The sequence below is a fragment of the Petaurus breviceps genome, unplaced genomic scaffold, assembly GCF_028583685.1.
Source record: "Petaurus breviceps papuanus isolate PSGF00001 unplaced genomic scaffold, PetGlider_PUasm1.0 91133, whole genome shotgun sequence".
In the NCBI taxonomy this organism is placed as follows: domain Eukaryota; kingdom Metazoa; phylum Chordata; class Mammalia; order Diprotodontia; family Petauridae; genus Petaurus; species Petaurus breviceps.
The window spans coordinates 13,215,622-13,242,278 of NW_027187419.1; the positions used below are offsets into that span (position 1 = coordinate 13,215,622).

At 36.9% G+C, this 26,657-nt stretch overlaps 1 protein-coding gene and 1 long non-coding RNA gene across 8 annotated transcripts in view; one reads left to right on the forward strand and one right to left on the reverse strand.

The window, feature by feature from the left end:
* The window catches only part of ELMOD1 (ELMO domain containing 1), a 77,222-nt gene that overhangs the window by 16,605 nt on the left and 33,960 nt on the right, over nt 1–26,657 (reverse strand). For 6 of the 7 annotated variants that reach the window (XM_069080473.1, XM_069080477.1, XM_069080475.1 and 3 more), the window contains exons 3-6: nt 16,187–16,332; nt 15,994–16,022; nt 13,890–13,987; nt 6,087–6,216 (exon numbers count right to left, since the gene is read on the reverse strand). In XM_069080473.1, coding sequence (XP_068936574.1) covers nt 6,087–6,216; nt 13,890–13,987; nt 15,994–16,022; nt 16,187–16,332 — 403 coding nt within the window. Of the gene's footprint in view, nt 1–6,086; nt 6,217–13,889; nt 13,988–15,993; nt 16,023–16,186; nt 16,333–24,545; nt 24,682–26,657 lie in introns of all 7 variants that reach the window. The other variant, XM_069080476.1, reaches the window with a different exon arrangement.
* Nucleotides 1–26,657, forward strand: part of LOC138155309 (uncharacterized) — a 66,409-nt gene that overhangs the window by 2,284 nt on the left and 37,468 nt on the right. The gene's annotated exons all lie outside the window — the stretch shown is intronic.

Here is a 26,657-nt window from a genome sequence, read left to right on the forward strand (position 1 = left end):
AGGGAAGGGAGGTAAGGATAATGAATAATCCTCAAATGATATGTCTATTCCCTCAGATGGTCAAGGGTTGTAGAAACAATAATAATTACCCATTTTTAATTTTTTTATTATTTTACCTTTTTGGAGGGCAATTGGGGTTAAGTAACTTGCCCAAAGTCACATGGCTAGTAAGTGTGTCAAGTGTCTGAGGCCAGATTTGAACTCAGGTCCTCCTGATTCCAGGGCCAGTGCTCTATTCACTGTGCCACCTAGCCACCCCAACCCCCATTTTTTACTTTAATAAAAAATAGACTCCAAGAGGAACTACCATTTTAAATATAATTCTCTTCATAGTATTATGAAATACTTCCCATTTTTCTACTTGTTCTTCCTTTCATTTAAATTTAAAGACATGCTAACATGTTTAAAATTAAATAATTACAACTTAAAAATTCAAAAGAAAAATTAACGATCATTACTTTGAGAGTCTGGGTAATCCAAATTATCTTTTTCAATCAAGGAAATCAAGCAACATATAATACTCTTAACATCTTAGCAATATAATATTCTTAATATCTGATTAGTTCCCAATGTTTCCTATACCTCAGCTACCTGAGCTAAAGATGATAATATTTTAAAATTTGTGCACTAATACAAATGAAGGTCTTTCAAAGCCCTACTCCATTCTGATTCTCCTATCTTTCTAACCTTTCTTCCTCTTCCCTTTTTGCTGATGAGTCACCTAGATCACCCTCGACCTGTCTCAGTGTGGCTGTTCCCCAAGGTTCCATCCTAGGTCCCCTACTCTGTCTTTCATTGACCTCATCAGTTCCCATGAGTTAACTATCTTTATGGTGAGGATTATCTCATCTATGTATTCAGTCTCAGTCTCTCCTCTGAGATTCAGTTGAGCATCACCAATTGTTTATTGTACATTTCAAACTGGATGTCTTGGATACATCTTAAGCTCCACATGTCCAAAACAGAACTCAGTATCTTTTCCTAAAACCCTTCCTTTTCCAGGCTTCCTTTTTTCTGTAGAAGGCATTGCCATTTTTATAGTTTTTTAGGTCTGTAACTTTGGTGTTATTCTGGACTCATTCTTCTCCCACATATCAATCAATCAGTATTAAATGTCTATATCGAATTAGTTCTCAAATCTTTCCATTTTATTTGCCTTTTTTTTGGAGGGGGGGAGGTAGGGAAATTGGGTTTAAGTGACTTGCCCAAGGTCACATAGCTAGCTTTGTGTTAAGTGTCTGAAGCCAGATTTGAACTCAGGTCCTCCTGACTGGTGCTCTATTCACTGTGCCACGTAGCTGCCCTCAAGTCTCACCATTTTAACCTACAAGACTTCTCTCATGTCTAACTCTTCTCCCTACTCATTACCTACAACCTTAGTTCAGGCCATCATCACCAGCTAGATCATTACAATGGTCTCCACTCCTCAGTCTTTTCCTACTTTATTCCATCCTCCACACTGTTCCTAAAGTGATTTACCTTAAATTTGTGATTCATCATGCCACTCTCCTACTCTCCACTGGTTTTCCATTGCCTCTAGAATAAAACATAAACTCTGCCCTCTGCAGCCTGGCCTCAATCTCATTGGATATGACTTCTCTTCATTCTGTGATCCAGCCTTTGCCCTGGCTTTCCAGGCCTGGCATGCATCCCTATCCCACCTCTACCTCGAAGACTCCATTCCTTCAAGACAAAATTAAAGTAGCACCATCATCATGAAGCCTTTGCCAATCCCTGACCTGCTAATGTCCTCACTTTCAAACTACCTTTTATTTAAATACTTTGTATTTATTTGTATTCATGCTCTTTACATATTCTATATACACATACATCTTGTGAACAGGGGCTATTTCACTTTGTTCTTTCCATATCCAAGGTCTATCCCAAGTGCCTGGCACATAATAGGTGCCTATATATGCTAAGTGATTGACTAAAGAAACATTTTCCCTTCTATCATTTATTGCTTCATGAGGTTCCCCCTCTGCCTTGTTCCCATACTTCCTCCTTAGAAATAATTATCTATTTTTCATGCTTAAGTACAATTTCAAACACAAACTATATTTGAATACTTCAAGGATCTGTATGTGGCTATTCTCTCAACACTCTATGATTTCCTTAATAGAGAGTACTTTGGTATGGAAATCAATTCATCCTTCTTCTGAAGTCAATCTGGTGATGTGCCTCTTTGAAGTTAGCTAGTTTCATTTTGGGGTGACTGATATGATACTGGGATAAGACATGTGGTTCATTATTGGCTTCATAAGAATCAAGGATTTGTGTTCCACTGGTGTAATAGCCTTTGAGGGCCCAGACCACTCTCACAACGTGACATATAAGAGATAGATTTTACATGGACAGAGCACAAATAATTGTAATACAAATATATCGATCTATAATTAAGTCCTTCAAAATCCCAAACATGACATATATGTGAATTAAAATATGATAATTAACTAATAAAAATTCAAACAAAAAAAGATGTAACTTGTCCCAGTTATTCTGGGACCTAATCCAAAAAATTAATCTAATATGATATTTTATCTTTCTGGCATATATGGTAAATATAATGTGCCTAGAAAATGGCAGAAACACAAGGCATTTGAAATAACTAGTTTGCTCATGTTCAAGGCAAATTTTCATTTGTTGGTATGAGAAAATACCTCTGGACCTTGGTTACTTAATTACAGTTTCCACAATTCACTAGTTTTTCACGGTCATCAAAACAGAAATTAGATCTCATTTCAGTAGAACCCTTAGGATAGATAATTATTGAATGTTGTTTTTGTTGTTCAGTTGTTTCAGTCGTGTCTGACTCTTCATAACTCCATTTAGGGTTTTCTTGGCAAAGATACTGGAATGGTTTGAATAGTCAGTCACTTTAGCTCCAGTAAAAGTAATCTCAATTTCTTATCCATAAGAAACTAATAGAACTAACTAACTGAACATCTACTTTGGGAAAACAAAGTCAAACAGGAGTGATGAAAATAAAAAAGCTTATCGTATTCAATTTTCTCAATTGCATTAAATGTGCTAATAGTCTTAAGATGATCTTTTCCCAGTGAATCAGTGGGTCAAATGAAGAAATTTCTTTTTTGTGTGTAGCTTGTATGCAAAAAATGTTGTGCTCCAAGGAAATCATATACATTGAATTGCAAGGGAATAAAGAATTTATGACTGGAAGGAACTTTATAGATCCATATTTGCTTTTCACAAATCAGGAAGTTGAAACCCAAAGAGGCTTAATAACATATTTAATTCGTAAAGGTAAAAAGTAGCAGATTTGGGATTTGAGCCCTGGTCCTCTTGCCACTATAAACCCACAGTTCAGTAGAAAGAGTGCTAAATTTGGCATTAGAGGAATTAGGTTTGACTCCTGGTTCTGCCACTTACTTTCTGTGTGAACTTGGTTGTCATAACTTCTCTGGGTCTTAATTTCCCCATCTATGAAATAGATTGGGTTAAATTACCTTTAAAGTCCTTTTCAGCTCTAAATCTATGGCCTTGCAATGCCGGCTATTATATTAATGATTTTATCACACATGAAACATGATATTCACTGTTGTAATAATCTTTTGACCTTTTGAAATTCTCCATTGACAAGTTATGTGATGAGATGGCCCTCTAGGTCCTCAAGTGTGACCCTTTGATTGAATCCAAACTTCACAAACTAATCTCCTTAATAAAAGGATTTGTTCCATAAAACTTGAACTCAGTCAAAAAGTCACACACAAAGACCTAGAACAGGGGTGGGGGTCCTGCCACCTTGAGGTCACATGTGACCTTCTAGGTCCTCAAATGTGGACTTCTGATTGAATCCATTTGGATTCAGGTTCCCCACCCCTGACCTATAAGGCCATATGTGTCCTTGAGACTGCAGATTCCCCACCCCTGGGCTAGAGTCTGGCCTATTGTGAGATGTCCTAAATTTTGAAGTGTCATAGGCTAGAAATTGTAGACTAATTTTTTACTTTTATTTTTCCTTCATTCCTTAGATCCAATCTGTACCAAAATCCTACCTATTCTTCTTTCAAAAATCTCTCTTAAATTTGCTCCTTCCTGATGTCCAGGCCACTATTAAGGATTATTGTAAATTGCTTTACCTTCATTAAATTTTTCTAATTCATTACTTTCATTTTATTATCCCCATATCAAGTTGAAATAGCCAAAAATCAATGTGGCTATTGTCCTGCATATCAAATCCAAACACATTTATCTGGTTTTCAAAAATCCTCCATGAACTGGCTTAATTCTTCCTAACAAACCTTATTTCCTGAAACATGAACTCTATATTCTAGTCAAGCTAGTCTCTTTACTATTTCCTGTATATTCCCATCCCTCTGATCTTGCTCATTCCATCCCCCATCCCAGCTCTGAATATGCCCCCCTTATTCCCTATTCCCAAGATGTGACTAGGGAAGCTGGTCTATTGTGGGCTATCTTGAATTTTGAAGACAAGCACCATTTTTACTTTATAATGAAACTGTTCATGAGAGCACACTGGTAAGTGTACATCATACCAGCACTCCAGTCTATGCTAGTCTTTCTCTTCCCTCAAATCCTACTATAGTTCTTGCTATTATGACACCTTGAAATGCTTCCTATGTGTTAGTATTATTGCTTCAACTAGGCCGCAAGCTTGTTGAGGACAAGAACCATGTCTTATACATTTTTTAAATTCTACACATTTTTTTGGTATTCAGTACAGTATGGAGATACAAAATAAATAGCCAAAAAATGTGCTGAATAATTTAAAGAATTTAAGCTTAATAATAGGTGAGCCTTTATTTAGGACTTTGCCACTTGTAAAATTGGTACTTATAAAATCATGTATATCTCATTGAAGATGAGTGATTGAATATCAATGATTAGGAATGTATTGATTGGCCTGGGATATTACAGATCAGTTGGGGATGGAATGGTAGGCTCACGTTCTTGGGGGTTGGAGTCACTCCTTTGTGCTGGACATATAAAAGGGTGTCAATTGAAGAGAGAACCTTCTTCTGTGGGACTCCAGAGGAAACAAACACGAACTAGTAGCAGAAATCAGAAGAATGATGGACCTACTTTCAAGGAAGGAAAACCTGTGCATGTAAATAATTGTGTCGTCCCACTCAGAAAGCTCCAAAGGATTTTCTAGAACAGAGAACAAACACAAGAAGTGCTATGCTCTCTCACACGAGACTGAGTGGATCTCCAATTCCTTGGATAGTATTTAATAATCTACATCATACCCAATATGCATTGTCATGGACAACTAAATCAACTGTATATGTCTACATACTCATATAGTCACAAAAAAATTGCAAAAGGATATTTTTAAAATTTAGATTCCTGTTTTTATTTTCAATTAGACAAATTTAAGGCTGGTAAGCTAATGTTTTCTATCATTCTGTTTTCACTCTTTATTTTAGGATAGGTCATTAGCAGCCCAAATACTCCATTTATAAAAAAAATCAATTTATATTACATAGAAGCCATTTTCATAGATAATGAAATATCCATACTTTACCTTCTTCTAGGAAATCAGTTTTAATGCAAAATTTAATGTTTTAAAGCATAATTTATAAATGTTTCATTTGACACTCTCAAGTCATACACTGCTCAAACACTTTCCAGTGCTATTTTGTACCTCTTTTTCCAACAGTTCAAACACACCAGACACAAATTGTGACATCCTCTTTTAATATCCTTCTAGTTTCATGAATAAATAATCACCATTAAGATCTTGGGTAATTTCCCAAGGGAGTGATTGCTTAAGGCAGAAACCAACTTCATCTTCTTTGATGTGTATAAAGAGTGATAAATGAAAATCCCAGGCCACTACTTGGCAAACAGTATTTCTTGTTTTAGCATTTAAAACCGCTTAACCAGCCTGAGCTTCTGTCAAATGTCCAAGACTCAAAAAAATGACCCTGGCTGCTTTCTCATTTGGTTTAACTATTCAAAACTGAGGCCTATTCTTGAGAAAATGTATGAGAAAAGAAAGTTGAGAAAGAAATATAAATTATTTTTCTAGCAGCAGGAAAATGACTGGAAATCATAAGAGGCTTATTAGAACAGGTTCCAAATGCCATCCAAGTACTAACCTTCAAAAGCATTTCTTCGTGCTGAGGATTATCTGAATCATATGGTTCTCTACGCAGCTTTTCAACCTCTGTAATGAGGTTTCGATACCCTACAATTTGCAGAAGACAAGCCTGGAGAGAGATCCCCAACCTAAAACATTCACAAATGGAAAAGGAACAATAAAAAACCAGAGAGCTTGGTATTTTGGTGATATCTATTCATTAAATTTATCTTCAGTAGGATCATTTTCATGAAAAAAAATAAATTATTGGAAGAATTTTTCGCATAGTTTGAAATCTGTTATTGTATCTACTTTAGCAATATGAAAATTGATTAAAAAGTACATCTAATTTTGACTTTCACTTAAGCCAAGGTGTTTCAAGTGATTGATCTTATAGAAGAAAAAGACAACTTGAAAAATGCTACTGGTTGCTTTGTTGGTCCCTTCTACAATGTGCTTGGGATATTACACTAACGATAGGATCAGAAAATCTTAGAGGTAGAAATTCTACATTGGCCATGTGGTCCAACCACCTACATGATGCAAAAATTTCTCATATAGCAAATATGGCAGACATAAACTTATCCAGGTTTTGTGTGAATATTCTTAATAATGGGAAGTTCACTACCCAACAAGATAGTCTACTCCATTGGTGGACAGTTGTAGTCAAAAGAAAGGTCTTTCTTATGTTGAGCTTTTATAATTCCTACTGATTGATTGCACTGTATCTCTGCCCTCTGGAGCAATAGAGATATTGCCACATTCTACGTGATAGCCCTTTACATCCTTGGAGACAGATATCACATCTTTCCCCAGTCTTCTCCAGATTAAACATGCTCAATTTCATTGACTTCCCCATATTTCATTATCATTTCTTCTTCCTACTCAGTTCCTTAATGCAATCTAGTTTGTCAATTTCCCTTTGAAAATGTGGGGGGTGGTTAGGTGGTGCAGTGAGTAAAGTGCCCACCCTGGAGTCAGGAGGACCTGAGTTAGGTTCCGGCCTCAGACACTTAACACCCACACACAAAAAACTAGCTGTGTAACCTTGGGCAAGTTACTTAACCCCAATTGCCCTCCAAAAAAAAAAAGCAAAAAACAAAAACAAAACGAAAATGTGACTTGCAGAATTGAACACAAGACTCAAGATATAGTAAGCATAAAGTGAGACTATTATTTCCTCAGATTTTTATTAATGCAGCCCAAGATTTTCTAAGATTTTTAGATACCTGCTTTGTCCATATTAATTAAGCTTATGTTCCATTAAAACTCCTTTACAGTTTTCATATGAACAGTTTCCAAATCAGGCAGATCTCTTTCATTCTATATTTGCAAATTCTTTTTAAAAATAGGTTTTTATTGATATTTTCATTTGTATTTTGCCTAGTTTTTCCCAGATCAATATCTTCTCGCTATTCCCAAGAAAACTATCCCTTAAAACAAAGATTTTTAAAGAAAAAAAAGTAAGAGAAAATATTCAGTAAACTGATCAATACACCAAAAAAAAATCTGGTTATATGTATTATTCCTCATTTATAGACCATAGCCTCTGCAAAGAAACAAGAAGAGGTATCTTCTTGTATCTCTTCTTTAGGGAAAAGCTTACTCTTCACAGTTTCACAAAATTCATTTTATATATATTTTGTGGTTTTCTTTCCCTTTACTTTGTTGAGGTCATCATATATATTGTTTTCCTAATTCTTCTTACTGCACTTTGCATCAGTTTAGGACATTTTATAAAACCTAAACACAGGACTTTATAGTCACCCCCAATAAAATTTTACCATCTTGGTTTTAGGCTGATGTTCTAGTCTACTGAGACCATTTGGTATGTTTATTCATAATATTGATTGTTCCTTTTTGTCCTCCACCAAATTACTGATAAAATTGTTGAGCATGACAGGACAAAGGACAGAATTTTATGGTACTACACTAGGAATGTCCATTCAGGATGATACAGAACCATTAATGGATGACACAGGTTTAATATTCTACCACTAATCAGATAAAGCTAAATAAAGATAATTGTCAAGTTTAGCACCTACACTCAAAATCCAACTATATGAAAACAGAATGAAAAAGATGTGGCTAGGCAACAGTTCACATAGAAACACATAGAGGTTTTAGTGGATTGCAAGTCCCATGTGAGTCAATCATGTGAGATGGCCATTTAAAAAAATTTCTATCTCATCCGGCAGCAATTAAAGTGTAATGTCTACGGCAAGGACAATAATGGTCTACTCTGATCAGATTATACCTGAGATGCTTTTTTAACCCCAGGATGGCATCTGATTAGTGACACTGAAAAACTGGATGATTTCCAAAGCAAACTGAGCTATCAAATGTGTAAGAGACTTAAATGCCTTGTTGTACAAAGATCTGTTGAAGGAATTTTGAATGTTTAGCTTGGAGAAGATAAAATTTAGGGGTGATATAGTAGTCATCTTCAACAATCTGAAGGGTTATTGTGAGGAAGAAAGGCTAAACATTCTTTGTGGCTTCAGTGGATAGAAATTACATAGAATTAGGTCTCAGCTTCATATTAAAATAACTTTCAAATAATTAGAGTTTTTAAAAAATGGGACAAGTTTTCTTGGAAGAACATGCATTACCCATCATTTAAGAACCTTAAATGGATTCTGCACAACCATTTTTAGTCATATTATGGATACAAGTTGATATTATTAGGTAGGAATGTGACTATATGACATCAAAAGTCTATTACCATTTGTTATGGGAATGGGAATCTGAAGATCTTCCCTGCCCCTTGGCCCTTTGATAGGCTTAAGTGACTCTGAGAACCTTCTCTGATTTGAAAATATGCTCTGCCCCCTAATAGGCTGAATGTGGTCACATGGAGCCTGTGGTGGGAAGCTTGTTTTTCAGGAAGGCCCACACCTTGTTACTTTGTGATTGGGCAGTAGGTCAAGAGGGTTGTTACATTCTCTGAGCCAGGAGAAGACTATATATACCCTGATGTGAGGTTTTGTTTTGGGGCTCACTTTGAGAAGAATTGTGTGATGTGACCAGATGAGACTCTGGGAAGCCATAGAGCCCCACAGCTTTGAAAACCCAGATGTTGGTGCTTCCTTCTCTGGTAACTGACTAGGTATGGATATAATGGTCAGATAATTGGAAGCCTGTCTGCTGATCTGTTTCTCTGTCTGTATTTGTTGTCTGCTTGTAACCTCTGTTTGTGTTCTCTGAAGTTTGGGGTATTGACCTTTTTCCCTTGAACTAGGTAAATGACATATGTTTGATTAAAACAATATTGTTAATCCACTTTTAGTTGCTTTCCTTTAGAAAAGCAGATCTAGGAACTTGTGCTAGCAGCCATCCTGTGTATGCTAGGGTGCTTACTGCCACACCATTCTGCAATTTGCTTATTTACTCAGATGACATGTGCTTATAATATTAAATTAATTTATATGAAAATAAGATAGGTGTCAATATCATATAGCAATTCATTATAACCCTCAAACACTTTAATCCTCAAAATTCTTTAATTCAACATTTTATTGAATTATCACTGTTAATAATAATGATAATATTTGACATTTACATGGAAACTTAAGTTTGCAATGTGCTTTAAAAACATTATCTCATTTGGGCCTCACAATGACCCACAATGTGAGTTAGGTATTATTGCTATAGGTAATATGATAGGTATTATTACCCTAATTTTCTGGATTAGGAAACCAGAAAAGTTAAGTGACTTGCTTATGGTCACATAATTATTCAGTGTCTGAGGCAGGATTTGAACATAGATCTTCCCAATTTTAAATACAGCTCTCTGCCCATGCTGCTGAGCATCTTGTTACACCTAGTTTGCCACTGAACATTTGTGATGGTGAGAGCAATGAGTAGCAAGTATAGTATATTAATCTCTACTTTTATGGACCAGATAAATGAACAGAAAGATTGTGATGTCCTAATTTGAGGGCAGAAATGGAATTACATTAATTCCTTACATTGTCCGTACTATTTCTAAGTCACTGAACTGCCACACTACCCAAAGTTCCTAGGATAGTGCCATTTGTAGTTGTTGGAGAGCACAAGGCAGAGTCAGAAGACCTGAGTTTGAATCTCAGCTATTCTACTTATGAGTTCTGTGACCTTGAGATAAATCACTTCTCCTTTAGTTTATCTCCTCTGTCATGGGGACATCTCCTACTTTCCAGGGTTTTTGTGAGCATCAAATAAGACCGTATATGCTCGATTGCTTGGTAAGCTATAAAACAATATACAAATATCAGTTGTCCTTATTATTGTTATTTATCCTTGTGGGGAGTCCATCAATATTTAATTGAATGACATTCATGTTCATGTGTACAGCATTGTCATATTGTACCCATTTCCAAATTATGGACAAGTTATAGACTCACTGTGTCTACCCAGGAAATGTAGATAATACAGAGAATATTGTGTGGAGTCCATGTTTAAAACACAAAGTTTGCATCTGCACTTACATAATACTTTATGGCTACAATACCTTCTCATACTTTGTCTCCTTAGATTCTCATAACAGAGTTATGAGGGAAGCAATGCAAATATTATCCTTCTCATTTTACACATGTGGAAATTGAGGTTCAGGAAAGTTAAACGACTTGTGTGAGGTCATATAATTAGTAAGTGGTAAGGACAGGATTTAAACCTAGGCCTCTAAATTCCATATCCATATTATACTTTGACTCATGACTTCTCTGCAAAAGGGAGAAAAAGTAGAAGAAGCAGGAAAAAACAACAAAGGAACCAATTCTGATCACACTGATTCATACCCTCATAAGGTATCTTTCCAGTGTATTTCAATAAAAGAGCTGTCAAGGGATCATGTGTACACATATATCTATGTACATGTACACATATATGTATATATACATGCACATATCTATATCTGTTGCCTCCCATTAAAATGGAATCTCCTTGTAAGAATTGTTTCTTTTATTGTATCTGTATTCCTAGTGCCTAGCACAATGCTTTGGCATATAATGTAATAAGTACTTGTTGACTGATTGATTAATACAATAATTTCCATAGACTATGGTAAACTCAATCAAATTTAATCTCTGTCAGTGCTTATTGGGCCATTATACACATATAGGCCCAGTTATAGTTTTGTGTCTTCGTTCAACTTGATTGAAAATGAATTGAGATCCTCCATAATTTCGTCAAGAAAAATATCAGTCATACAGTTCTAATATGGCATATACCACATTATAATAATAAAGGAAATAAGCATTTATTAAGCACCTACTATGTTGTAGGCACTGTGCTCAATGCCTTGAAAATATTATCTCATTTGATTCTCACAACAATCCTGGGAAGTAGTTGTTATTTTTCCTCTTTTCCTTTTTTTTTTGCCTTTTGTTTTGGAGGGGCAGTTGGGGTCATGTGACTTGCCAAGGTCACATGGCTAGTAAGTGTCAAGTGTATGAGGCCGGATTTGATCTCAGGTCCTCCTGACTCCAGGGCCAGTGCTCTATTTACTGCACCATCTAGCTGCCCCTTATTTTTACTCTTATCACAGTTGAGGAAACTAAGGCAAACAAGGCTAAGTGACTTGCCCAGGGTCATACAACTAGTAAGTGTCTGAGATCAGATTTGCACTCAAGTCTTCCTAACTCTAGGCCCAGTATTCTCTCTGTTATTGTTGTTGTTTTTCAGTCATGCTTGACTCTTCATGACCCCATTTGGGGTTTCTGGCAAAGTTACTGGAGTGATTTACAATTTCATTCTCCAGCTCATTTTACAGATGGGGAAATTGAAGCAAACAGGGTTAAGTCACTTGCCCAGGGGCTGGATTCAAACTGAAGTGTTCCTTACTCCAGGCCCAGTGCTCAATCCACTGTGCCACCTAACTGTCCCAAAATTCTTTCTACCATGACATTAATTCACTATTTATAAGTATACATAAGGAAAAGGAAGAGAGGCAGCACAATGGTGTATATACAAAGCTGGAATCAGGAAGACCTGAGTTGAGGTACTATCTCTGACACCTTCTAGCTCAATGAACTTAATTTCCCAAGCACTCCTCTAAGATTACAAGTTGAGGAGTGTTGTCTGTTGTTAGCAGGAATTTCCACCCAAGGGGTTAGTTTCCTATCCAGATGAAATGATAGATTTGGATCAGAAAGGGGGAAAAAAGGAAAAAGAAATGGAGTAAAAGGATATAATATAACCAAGACCAAGAAGAACTGGAATTCTGTTTAAAAACAAAAAACTCCAGGACAGTGAATGACTCCAAAATCAATCCTTTTTACAAAATGCTTCCTCAGATCCCTGTTGGCTGCAACTCTTGGATGCTGGTGCTTGCCATGTCCCCTACTTTAAAGTAGTGCTATCTGTTCGTCAGAAAGGAAAGAGATTTTGGCTCAACAATCTTGGGCTCTTTATAAAAATGAAACTCTCTTTTCCAAATGCCAAAATCTCACTTAACAGTCATGGAAAATGAAGGGTTAATGTGAACTAGCCACAGCTGAGAATAAAGCAGCTTTCCAGACAGCATCTCCCAAGTGCTCCTGAAGCTTGAGGAGCTGTCCACCAGCTTCTCCTGAACTAAAGGCTCACTCCTTGATAAAACCGAGGGTAGTCAGGGTGCATTGACAATGGGAGCGTTCGCTGTTCATGGGAAGCAGACACCAGGTAAGGAAGCCATGCAAGCGTTCTTATCCCCCTGTCTGTGTATGAAGAGACTTGTGTGACACCCTTCTGTGTCAGAAGCACTAGTACCCACCCCAGAGAGGATGAATATGAAATCACTGATTCGTTTTAAACTTTCAGTCTTAGAGAGCTGCCCAGAATTTAAGATTTTAAATGACTTCTTTATGTGTGTTGAAAGCAGGACTAGAAACCAAGTTTTCCTGACTTTATCCACTATTCCCACTGCCATTTATGAAACCACATCAACAAAATGTGTTAATTTTCAATGGTCTGCTGGGACAATTTGTTTTGACTATCAGAACACTGGGGATCATCATTGTAGCCTTTGAAAAAAATGGAAAGTTAATAGGTCAATTTTCTATCTGGAGAGGCAGCATAATGTCATTCAGTAGAGTTGAACTCAAATAGAAATGATGTAAGGATCCCAGTGGGTGCATACTGACTTAGAAAAACACATATTAACATTGTCTATATTCTACTGAATTTTTATTTATTTTGGCTTTAATCTGGCAGTACTCTGGAATGAATGTAGTTGAGGGGCCAGGTGTTTGACATGTCTCCTGTAGGAGATAAAAAGGTAGATATTAAACTAGAAAGATCTGGGGTTTAATCCTGTCTGTGACAATAGCTGCATGATCATGGACAAATCACGTAACCTGGCTGAGCTTCAATTTCCTCATCTATAAAGTGAAGATGATAAAAGCTGTAGCAATCATGTCACAGGGTTGTTGTGAAGTTCAGTGGAAAATGAATAAAGCACTGAACCTGGCGTCAGGAAGATCTGTGTTCAAATAGGACCTAAAGCACTTACTGGTGTGACCCTAGAGAGTCACCCAACCTCAGCCTGCCTCAGTCTCCTCATCTGTAAAATGGGGCTAATGGCAGCATCTATCTCTCAGAATTGTTGTGAGAATCAAATGAGGTAATATTTGTAAAGCACTTGCAAACATTAAAGCACTATATAGACACTGGTCATGTTATATAAAACACTTGGAAAGCCTAAAGGTGCCACATATATGTGAGTTATTGTTATGAGCATGAATGGAATAAGTGAATAAATGAAAAGTATTTAAGAGCTTATTGTGTGCCAAATACCACTTGACATCATTTATGCAGAAGACTATAGCAACCATCTTTTATATTTGATACAGCAAATGCTTACTGTGGATTTATGTCAGGATTGATTTTTTTCAGTTCCATGATGTCATCAACAGTCTTTTCAATTGCATCAGGGTGAACACTTACTGAAGTCTGCAGCAGCTGGAAAGCATGTTGAAGCCAGTTACATTCTTTGGTCAATCACTTTCCTTTAAGAACTTAAACAATGATGGTAATTTAAACAATATCCATTTTCATAGAATTTTGAACTAGAAGAAATGAGGAGTCTAGTCCAACTCCCTCATTTTACAGATGAGGAAACTGATGCCAACAGGTAAAATGACTTGGCTCATGGTAACAGAAAAGTCAGGATTTGCATCCAGGTCATCCATCTCTAAGATCAGTGCCCCATCCACCACACCACACTGGTGGCTGGGGTGTCCAGTGTTTCTACTGCATATGAAATTGCAATGTTTAATAGCAAAAAATTACTACAAATAATTCATGTGAATGCTCAGGAAGTTAAGCTCTGTACAAGAAATAATGGTGTTTTCTCTAGAGAAAACTTATCTAAAATTCTCTAGAGAAATCCTTGATAAAAATTTTAGGTAGTGTTAATGATGTAAACAGTAGAAAAGGCTCTTATGAATTCTGAGAGGATTGCTTTTTGAGCATTCCCTTCCCAGTTTCTTTCTACTTTTGCTTCAATTAATAGATCCTTTTGTTAACAAATTATTTTGTCTAACTAGTAAGAGACAGCATGGTGCTGTGGAAAGGACTTTCAGTTTGAAATCACAAGACCCAGGTTTTAATCCAAGCAATGCTATTGAGCACTTGTTACCTTGAGCAAGTCATTTCTTTTCTCCAGGCCTTAGTTTACCTCATGTGTAGAACAAGAGGGTTGGACTTGTTATTTAGTCGTTTTTCAGTTGTCTGACTCTGTGACCCTTTTGGGGTTTTCTTGGCAAAGATACTAGGGTAGTTTGCCATTTCTGTCCCCAGGTCATTTTTATGGATGAGAAAACTGAGGCAAACTGAGTTAAGTGACTTGCCTAGAGTCACATAGATAATTAGGCCAGATTTGAACTCAGGTCTTCCTGATTCCAGGCCTGGCACTCCATTCACTGGGCCACCTAGTTGCCCTGAGGGTTGGACTAGATTACTTCTAATGTTCATTCCAGGTCTAGATCCTATGATCCTATATACACGATCAAACTTTCCAAAACTAATGATCCATCTTCTAAACAAAAATGACTTCTAATAGAACCATAATATTTAATGTTTAAAAAGAGGCACATGAAAAAACCCATTTAACAGATAATTAAATTAGAGAATGGGATAAAAATAATCAAGATTCATAATCAAAGAAAAACAGAAGAGACTCACAAGTCATCTTTTAAAAAGCAATCATTGATTTCTTGCTTCACAAGAAGTGTTAAACTCTGTATTAAAAGGCTAGTGGCTTGTTCACAGGTAAAGGTTTTATTACTGGTAAATTCTGATTATGTAGTGAATGGATTTGGATATACAGGAAATTCTAGCTGGAAGAAAAAAGCAATTTTAGCTGTTATTTCCCATTTTCACTTGCTTCTTTAAAAATGGTTCACTCATACTTTTTGTGCATTGCTATTATTTCCCAATGATCCCTCTCTCTGCTATCCACAGAACCCTCCCTTGTATCAATGAAGCATAGTCAAACAAAACAAATCAACATATTTTCCATTTCTGCTAATGCGTGTCTCATTCCATACCTACTGCCTACTACTCCTCTGTGAAGGGTAATTTTACTATCAGTTCCTCCCTTCTGTTTTAAAGAAAGCATTATAAAAGCATTTTCCAGAATATTAATTTTGTATTTTGGAAAAATATGTGGGAGGATAATTTCAATGAAGAGCTTTGCCAATGTACATTGCCAACAGCAATCAGGAATATAAGCTTCTCTACTTGGTTGTGCCAAACATTTTGTGTATTTCTAGAAAAAAAAATCCATGCAGAGGGCCTGCAACAGGACACAGTGCAGTGGTTTGAAGTAGGCCAACATGCTCTTTGAGTCTGGTGGTCACACAGCTCTGAGGGTTTCTTAGTCACATTTCATTTTGAAGGCAGAAAATGAGCATCAAGTGAAAAGCTACCAGGAACTCCATAAAGAGATGTAACACTTGACTCACCTTACTTTTTGAATCCCTCAGTGATGATTCTGTTAAAGCAATAAATGAAAATGTGATTCAACAATTATTTTTCTAAGATATTTTACGCACTTTAGATGTAAAATTACTTGCACATGGCCCCATATAACTCTTCCCATACTCCCCCGATTTGTTGAACTTTGTCTGTCATGTTGTTAATTTTTTTTTAACTTACCTATTTTCATGGTTCTGCCGGCTCCTGGCTTGTTATTGTAACAAATTCTTTGTAGCTCACACCGGCCTGTTAGTTTCCTCACCACAAATTTCATACAGCGCCACAGACACTTGCAGTAAAAATACACACAAACCTGGATCAGCATCCTAGAAAGAGGGAGAAAAAGCCCCAGACTCTGAATGAAACAGTGGAACCATACTGATGGCTGTGGAAAAGCACCACCACCAAGAGGAAAATAAGCCACTACTGCAAGGAAGGCCAAACATGAGACATTAGGATTTCTAAGCATGTCAAAGAAACAGAATTACAGAGTTTATAAAGGGGGAAAGGACCTGAAAGGTTACCTGGCTTACCCCTTAGCTCAGCAGTGATCCAGAATACAAAAAAAAAGGTGATGGGAAATCCACTACCCTTGGAAGCAGCTCAACATACTTTCAGATAGCTCTAATTATCATGAAACTTTGCTCTCCATCATTCTCAAATCTATCTCTTAAACGTTCATTTGTCAATCAAAATTCTGCCCAATGGGACCAAGCAGAGCGCATCCAATTCTGCCAAGTGCTAGAAGACTGATAACATGATCCCATTCACTCAGTCTTCTTTTCTCCAAGTTAATATCCACAATTTCTTTAAATCATCCTCTTATAACATTTGTTCTTGAGACCTTGAGTTGCACAGATTTTTCCAGATGGTACCTTGAGTTGAAAGGGACCTTAAATTCTACTTTCCACCCTAGTCACAAATCCTTTTTCTACTCTTGGACAGGTGGTCATCAGGCTTTTTAGGGAAGCTATGTGGTACAGTGGATAGAGTGCCAGGCCTAGAATCAGGAAGACTCATCTTCCCCGGTTCAAATCTAGCCTCAGACACTTAATAGCTGTGTGACCCTGGGCAAGTCATTTAATCCTGTTTGTCTCAGTTTCCTCATCTGTAAAATGAACTGGAGAAGGAAATGGCAAACCCTTCTAGTATCTTCACCAACCCCAAATGAAGAGTCAGACACAACTGAAATGGCTCAACAATCAGATTTCTACTTTTATCTTTCTCTTCAACTACATGCCAACTTATACAACTAAAACCTCATCAACTGCAAGGCTTTAATATCTACATGGATATACTAGGCATACCAGTAACCTAAGATTCAATTACCAGTGGTCCAAGGAAATAAAGGACAAAACCAGTGCCCTATAGAAGTGAAAAAAATCTATCTGTGTAATTGAACCCTATTCAACCAGAATGCTTGGGGAAGACAATAGTTCTGGTTTGGAATGTCTTTTTCTGCAAATCTTGGGACAGAGCTTTACATAGAAAAGCATTACCACCAACAGGCCAACCACTTGTCAACCCTGTGGGCAAGGACTATTTAATTTCTGTATCATTGACACTTTGTACATGACTGGAATAGGGAAACAAAAGGGTATACCTTCTTCAAAAGGAATAGATTAGGTAAAAGGAAACATTGTATACCAGGAAGGTATATTCCTCCTTGGAAATGACAAACTAGATTGTGAAAACACAGTGTTTCTGTTATTCATTTAGGTGAAGATCAAAGAATGGAGAAATAGAAATAATATTATAATGGCCTTTTAGTATTAACCATTCAATCAGAAGAAAGAAATGGATGGTGAGTTGGAGCAGATAACAAAGTTGATAGAAAGACAGATTATAGTAGTGATATCAACAGGGAATGGATTTGTGATTTCTTTGGTAGAAAACTCCCAGATAAGGATGCTCCCATGTATAAGTCAGAGCCTTCTCTGCAACTTAAGAGTCTTATAGAGTTGCCTAGACCTCTAAGGGGTTAAACAATATGTCCAGGGGTATACCAGAAAGAAGGTTTAAACCAGGTCTATCCTGGATCCAAGGCAGGATCTTTATCCCCCATGCCAAAGGACTTCAATTAAGGATAGAGATAGGGACAATGGTAGCTTCTTTGCAACAGGATTTTTATGAGAATCAAATGATATAATGGATGTTAAAAAGTTTTGTAAACTTTAAAGAGCTATATGAGTTTGAGCTCTTATTTCTGAAAAATTCTAGAGCCTATTAAAAGAATGATTTGGGAACTACTCTTGGACAGGCAAGCATTTGATCTTTACTAAATAGCATGAGTGCCTCAAGAATAAGTTAATTCCAGAGGCAGCTAGGTGGTGCAATGTATAGAGCACTGACCCTGGAGTCAGGAGGACCTGAGTACAAATTTGACCTCAGATGACATTTACTAGATGTGTAACTCTGGGCAAGTCATTTAATTGATTATCTCACGAAAAAAAAGAAGGAAAGGAAAGGAAAGGAAAAAATAAGTTATTCCAGACTTTCCTCCTTCCCTTTTATTTTTTGATTAGTTCCTTTATTTTTAGTTTTCAACATTCACTTCCATAAGTTTTAAATTTTCTCCCCCTCCTTTTCCCCTCCCTCCCCAAGATGGTATGCAATCTGAATATAGGCTCTATACATACATTCCTATTAAACACATTTTCACATTAGTCATGCTGCATAGAATTATGAGTGGGAGAATCATGAGAAAGAAAAAAAAGAAAATAGCTTTGCTCTGCCTTCCGACTCAATAGTTCTTTCTCTGGATGTCTCCTTCCCTTTTCTTACACAGGATTCAGGGGGTTATAGATTTAGAGCTAGTTGGTTAGTCTAACCTCCCATTTTACAAATAAGGAAGGCAGTGAAAGGTGACATTTCTTTTTTCTTTGGAAGCAATTGGGGTTAAGTGACTTGCTCAGGGTCACAAAGCTAGTAAGTGTCTGAGGCTGGATTGTAGCTCAAGTCCTCCTGACTCTAGGGCCAATGCTCTATCCACTGTGCTACCTAGCTTCCTCAAAAGGTGACATTTCTTAATCAAATTCTCACAGGTGGCAAGTGGTAGATCTAGGAATGTACCTTGACTGTTGGTCCAGGGAATTCCATAGGAAAGATTACCTAGATTCAGCAAGTACTTTCATAGTCTCTCACAATATGCTCCATACAATACAATAAGTCTATACAAAATGGAGAAATGTGATCTAAGTGAATATTCAGATGTGAGGGATAGCTAATTTTTGAATGAAAGATTCAGATTCAAAGAGATCCTGGCTCCAAGGCCAGTTATATCCACCTCACCACAATGTCTTTCAGGAATCATCCAATTATTCATGCTTGGCCTTGGTTACTGGGAATCTACAGGGACCACCTTTTTTTCTAAAAGATAGAGAAAGGTCCAGTAAGAACTTACACTCTGACAAATTCAGTCCCCTAGCAACACTCTGTGTGTGTATGTATGTCTGTGTTATACATATATTGATTGATCATGTTACAGAAACATTTTATGGTATGTTGACTAAGAAAAAGCTGATAACCTATCTTGAAAGACTGCAACAAATTCATCTCTTCAATCATGAAGCACAATTTATTTTTATTGACAAAATCTGGTTTCAAGAGGAGAATGCTTAAGTCTACTGGTTTAAATTAGTTAATACATCTTTTGAATATGTTATTGGCTTTAGGGAATGGTAAATTAGGATAAACTACACTAGACTCTGGTCCTTTGGGAGGCTTTGTATGTTGCTAGGGGCAGAGCAGTTACTCAGGAAGGCAGCTAATGAGGAAGAAGGAAATGATGATTTTGTAAGTTGCTGCTGTTTAAAAACAATAACAAAATAATTGGTCTTCTTACATAACCATATATGTGTACAGCCCATAAAAAGCTCCCATCACTAAATAATTTCAATAAATGCTGATGAAGCACTAACTTTGTCCAAGGCCTTTTGCTAGGAAGCAGGGATAAAAAAAAATGCAAGTCTTTGCCCTCAAGGAGCTCACATTCTATGTTTACTAAGACAAAGTGGAACTGTCCTTTTCTATTTTTACAATCCCCTCAAGTTGCCTTTGTTATTCGTTTAACCCAATTTCACTTTTTTTTACAGTTAAGTTCAGTATGATTTGTTGCTGCTCTGCACCCCACTAAGATTGCTTCATGGTTCCCTTTGAGAATTGTGAGAAAATGACCCTCTTACTATTAATGTCTACATTATCACTATATGGGAAATGGCAAAATTATAAAGATGGGATTCTGGGAGACCATTCTCTGGGGATAAGGCAGGCATTTAACTTAGAAAAGCTATCAAAAAATAACCTGGGAAAATGGGCAGAGCAGGTTAACAAGAGATGACAATTTCCCTCTTTGTCTTACTAGTAGGCACAGCTTGCCAACCTCCCCCAGCTACCTTCTCTACTCCCATATGTGCTAATGGAAGAAGTCACGGAATCATGACAACTGGGTAAATTTGTTCTATTGAATTTTATTTGGGTCCTCACTACTGCATGTCAACAACACATATTCTTTGATAATGACTATTACACTCTCCACATCAGGTATTCTAAACTTTTTTCTTCTCTCCTTACATCATCTATCCCACAAATATCTCTCTTAGCAGTGGACTTCTCCTCCAGTTTACTGAGAATATAGGCATCATTTGTCATGAACTCCTTCTTTCTTAATCCAGATTTCAAAACCCCACGGTATTATCTTCCAGTCTCTAAATAAAGAAATATAATGGTTCTTATATTTGCCCAGACCAAGCTTGTAGTCCTGATCCCATCTTTCCTGGAAACTTTCCCCACCCACAATTCCTTCCTTTTCATCTTCAATCTGTTCTTATCCACTGTCTTCTTCTCTGTTGCAACAAATATACCCTATTCTCCATCATCCTTAAAAGCAAACCAAACAAAAAACTCTATCACTTAACCTTTCCATCTCCTCAATTTTCCTTTTTCTCATAAAGTCTTAGAAAGAGTCATTTGCATTCATTAGCTCCATTTCTTTGCTTCCCGCTGATTTCTGAATTTCTCATCAATTGGATTCTGACTTCAACACTCCAATAAAACATCTCTTCCCATGCTCATCAATGATCCCATAGCTACTAAATCATATGGAATTTTCTTAGTCTTAATTCTACTTGATTTCTTTAGAGCTTTTAGCACTGTTGATCTTTCTCTCTTTTGAAATATTATCTTCTTGGCTTCTGTGACTTTTTTTTCTTACTTGGTTTCCTTCCTACTGGCCTGATCACTCCAAGATCTCCTCTTCTGGGCCAACTACTTACTATTAAGGATGGATGTCTCCTAAAGCCCTGGTCTTTGCTCCTATTTTCCCTGCATACTCTTGTCTTGGTGAGCTCATCAGTCCATATATATTTAATTGTCATGTCTTTTCAAAAGACTCACATCTATTTAACCAGTCCTAATCTCTCTTAAAATCTAGTAATGCACTATCAACTGCCTATTGAACCACTTGCAAATGGATATTCTATAGGTCTCTTAAACTCAACACAATCAAATTAGAACTCGTTTTCCCCCAAGCCCATCCTATCCTCCAAATTTTCCTATTTCTATCAAGAACACCACTATCTTTTCAGTCATCCAGTTTTGGAAAAAATGGAGTCACTCTCAACTGTTTCTTCTCTCTCATCTCTCCTCGACTGCCATATCTAATAACTTGTCAAGTCTCAGATTACCAGAAACTTCTCATATTTAGCTCCTTTCTCTCTACTCACACATCTACTCCCCTGGTTTATCACTTTTCTTTTGGGTTTATTTCATTAGTTTCCTAAATGAGCTCCACAATTTTCAGTTATTCCTTCCCCTTTCCAACCCATTCTGAACAGGGCTGCCAAATTAATATTCCCAAGACACAGGTCTGACAGAGTCAATCCTCTGCTCAAGAAGCTGCAAATATCTTCTTAAAAAATGCAAACTTCTGCCTGGTATTTAAAGCGCTCTGAAGTTTTGCTCTCACCTACCATTCCAGACTTATTTCAGATCATTGCCTTTGGTAATGGCTCTCTGGGAGAGGGGAGGGAGAAAGACACAAGGAGAAATCCAGGTGACATAAAAACAAAAGATATCAATAAAACTTATTTTAAAAGTTATTTCTTTTGATGCATTCTATTGCTCCTCTGAAACTGACCCACTACCTATACTCCAGACTTCTCATTTCATATCCTAACTTCATGCTTTGCATAGCCTTTTCGCCAAACCTGAAATAGACTTCCTTCTCATTTCTACCCTTTAAAATCTCTAGCTTCCTTCAAGGCTTAGTTCAGGCTCTGTCTCCTACTCCACATCTTTCCTGATTCCCTTTCATTAAGACTTACTCTTTTCTGAAATTATCTTGTCTTCATTTATTTGTGTCTGTGTTGTATTCAGCTAGCAGAGTGTTGGCTTCCTGAGGGCAAGGACTATTTCATTTCTGCCTCTTTTCTCCCAGAACCTGTCACAATGCCTACTTAATAGTAGATGCTTAATTATGTTCGTTTGATTTGAATTGATAACTTAATTTTGGCAAAGACACCTACCATGGGCAAAGCAAATCAGCTGACTCTTCTAATGCCATTAGAAAGAAAACTGGTTTTTTTTTTGCATTGTAGTTATACATTCCCTCCATCTGGATTCTATAAGACACATATACAACCATAAACTCCAAAGATGTGTCTTGTACATCTAGTAAGAGGTGCTCAATAAATGTTGATTTCATTCACTTACCTCCCCACTCTTTTTTTCTTCTACCTCTACTCTACACACTGATTGCACATTCTAAGAATAGACAGGAGATAATTGGTTGTCCCTTGCTGGTAATGCAATGGACAGAGTGCTGGGCCTGGAGTCAGAAAGAGCTGAGTTCAAATTTGACCTCAGATACTTGCTAACTGTTTGACCCTGGGAAAGTCACTTAACTTCTGTTTACCTCAGTTTCCCCAACTTTAAAATAAGGATAATAGCACCTATTTCCAGAGTTGTGAGGATCAAATGAAATAATATTTATTAAAAGTGCTTATGCACACAATACTTGGCACATATTAGGTTTACATAAATATAAATTCCTTTCCTTCCTTATTGCTCTGGTTACCGCTTCTAGTCAGTCAGGTATATACATACACAACATATATACACATACATATATACACGCAAGTATATACATATATTATGTATATATAAACACATACACAAGTATATACTTTGGGGGGTTTAGTTGTTTTACATTTCTCAGTTCTAGGCTTCTTAGTTCTATAGAAAGATTCTCACTTGACTCAATAAAATATTCTGTGTGATTCCAGGATTATAAATAAGTGCTCTATGTCCAGGGAGAAAATGCTTAGCTATCTTAAATCCCCATATAAAAAACACATATGGGGGAAGGCTTCCGGAGGATGGAGTGGAAAGGGCAGTGACTTTTTGAATGAGAAGGTCTGAGATTGAACTAACTTTTCTCTTTCTTCACTGTGTGACTTTGGGCAAGCCACTTCAATTTTTTAGACCACAGACTTCTCATTTGTAAAATGGGGATAAAACAATCTATATCCATAGGGTTGTCACAATCACAAGATGGTGAATATAAAGTATGCTGCAAGCCAAAAACATTGTCTAATGACATGTCGGGTCAAATATAGGTCAAAATATGAGAAAGTTTTGCAATTTTGAGATTGCACACCAACCTATGATGTAATATGTGAGTTCCAACAAGTTGCCTGAAGTAGACAGAGATTAAGTGCCCTGCTCCTGGTTCATAAAGTATCAGAGTCTTGATTTGAACCCAGATCTTCATGACTCTAAACCCAGCACTCTCAATACTATGCCATGCTACACATATTTAGGTCTGGACTTGTGATTTCACTGTTAGTGAAGAAACTCCCAGTAGCTATAGAGATCAACAGTTGCTGAGAGTCATGACAGTTACCTGAAGCAACGAGCAATTAAGAGACTTTTCCCAAAGTCACACAACCAGTAACAGACAGACTTGAATCCAGGCTTTCCTAATTCCAAAGGTCTTTTTCTATCCACTTTGCCACATTGCCTACATATAAACAAAATAATTTTGAAAGCTACTGATCTAAATACCGGGAGGATGTTATTTTAAAAAGAACTACTGTCTATCCCTCAGGAGTCGACCTTAATTATGCATTCTCAGAGTCAGAGTCGATGTATTCTTTTTTTTAATCCAGGCCAAACTCAATTGGCATGCTTTCTTTGTTCCTGCTGTACATTCTCAGAAGGTGCAGCTCAGTAAAGAAGATGACTTATGCCTCTATCAGGAGTTCCCAGCAGGGCTCTATGGTCATTATGATGTTCATTTTTTATTATTTAACATTCATCCTCCAGCTTGTACCTAGAATAGCTACCCAAAGCAAATTATTGAAAATGGATCACATGGCTGCTACAAAAGAAGAGACAAGCTAATCTTCTGTGAGGCACTTAGTTAAGATAGCATTTTCTGTAGGAATGAATCTGTTGAAAAGGACAAGAGAGCAAAAGCCAGGACTAATAGCAAGTGCAGGAGTGGTGGGGTTGGGAGAGGGAAGGAAGTCGTTGGTACCTGTAATGGAATACTACGCCTCCACCTTACGTGTGGGTGAATGACATCGCCTTTTGCGACATCAAAAGAAAAATGGCTTATTTTGAACGGTTTCAATAAATGCGCTAATGGAAATTAACTCTTGCTTGAAGAAATCCTGTAATAAATAAAAAGTAAACTATTGAAGATAAGTGTTAACACTATAGAAACAATAAGCAGATGTGGTAAAATGCAGATGACAATCAGGAATTTTCATTTTGTTTCCATAACCACCAGTGTTTCCACAATGAAATCATTCTGTGTGTAGGGGGCAAGAGGAAATCTCATGCTCTGCAGGGCCTTCATTGTCTCATACAGTGTTCTGAAACCACCATGTTATTTTAGTTACAGAGAAGCTGTCTTCCATTTAAGCTCTTCATTAAGTGATGCTGGCAACTCAGCATGAACTTCTCCTGTGTGAGTCTAGCCCAGTGCACTGACTCTAATGAGGTTTCCTTGTGAGGAAAGATGCTGGGAGAAGACTGTGCATGAATCTCTAAACAGAGCCCTAAGCAAGTGACTCCTGTCAAAGGATCGTATCTTCTCACAAGGGCAAGGAAGAGGAACCTGTTTCACTGAACTTTTAAATGTAGAAGATTTCTTCTAAAATTTAGAGAGCTGAGTGGTAGTGTGGAAAAGTCAGACGTTCAGGTGGTTCTAGCTCAGACACTAATGATTTGTGTAGACATGGACAAGTCACTTACCATGGGGAAGGAACATCAGGAATGAGTTCCAAAGACTGTAACGGGAGGAGTTTAGGATATGAACCTGGGAAAGGTCAGGTTATGCATTCCAGAATTGCTTCTCTGAGTACAGTATGAAACCATCTTCATTACTATTACTATTTTAGGATTTAAGTCCTGGACTTGTAGCAAAGAGATATATCACACACTAATGGATTTCCTATAATTCTGTGACTCTCAAAACATAAAGGTGAAAGACCCAGAGCCTCGTGGAAGGTCAGAACCATGCCCTTTTCTAAATCCACACATTCTCCTCCCCATCCCATTTCTTCCCTTTTCCTGCATTGATTACCAAACTGTGGCAACATGACAAATGTTAACTTGGGTGATCTTACTTACTATACTTACCTAATGTTCTCCCCAAATTGCAATTTTTAAAATTAACATTTTTCTGTTTGTACTAAATCAAAATATATTAAAGCAACCTTGAGTTCAATTCCAATAAACACATTCAACACACTTTTATTAACTATGGATGCCTCTTCTTTTCCCTTAGGAAGAGATATGGCACTTTTTTTTAAGGGAACGCCTTTCCAGTCAGTTATTATAGTTGGCACTAGGGGAGATATTTTGCTAGAAGTAAATTTCAAAGTCTATGGAAGTTACTGGTTTATAGTTTATGAGATCCATCATCTTCCCTCAGAAGTTTTATTACTATGATGCTGGGAAATATAAGAAGGGTTAGCGAAAGCTAATTTTCTATTAGATAATATAAAGAAGACTATGTCATAGCTACTTCTGTCATGAGCTTTATAGTTAATATAAGGTATTTTAAGGTATCCTGATATCAATCATAGAAAATAAAAATTCACTAACATTTCTTATCTTTCCATTGTTGGAAATAATACATTTTTTAATAAGAAGATGGATTCTGTAAATCAAAGACCAATGAGCTTGGTATTCATATATCGAGCAATTCTATAATGGATTGTTGAATGGAGCAGTTATAAAGGCTTAGAAAGGAATGATCATGAGGAGTCGGAATGGCTTTTCTAAGAAGTCAGGCCAGATGAACCTCAGTTCCTTTTTTGGCAGGGTTACCAGAAAATCAGGAGCATATTATAGCCATGGTATCTTTGGATTTCAGCAAAGCACGTTACAAAGTGTTAGAATACTCTTATGAATAAATGTGGGCTGAATTATAGAAGAGTGAGATGAATTCAAAATTAGTTGAATGATTGAATTTAAAGATAGTCCATTTATGGATTGATGTCAGAATCATGGCATATTTCTAGGGATGTGTCACAGGGATCTAGTCTCTTTCTTGTTCTGCCCAAATAGTTTTATCAGTTATTGAGATGAAGTCTTTGGAGTCAGATATCCTTATCAAATTCCCAAGTGACACAAAACT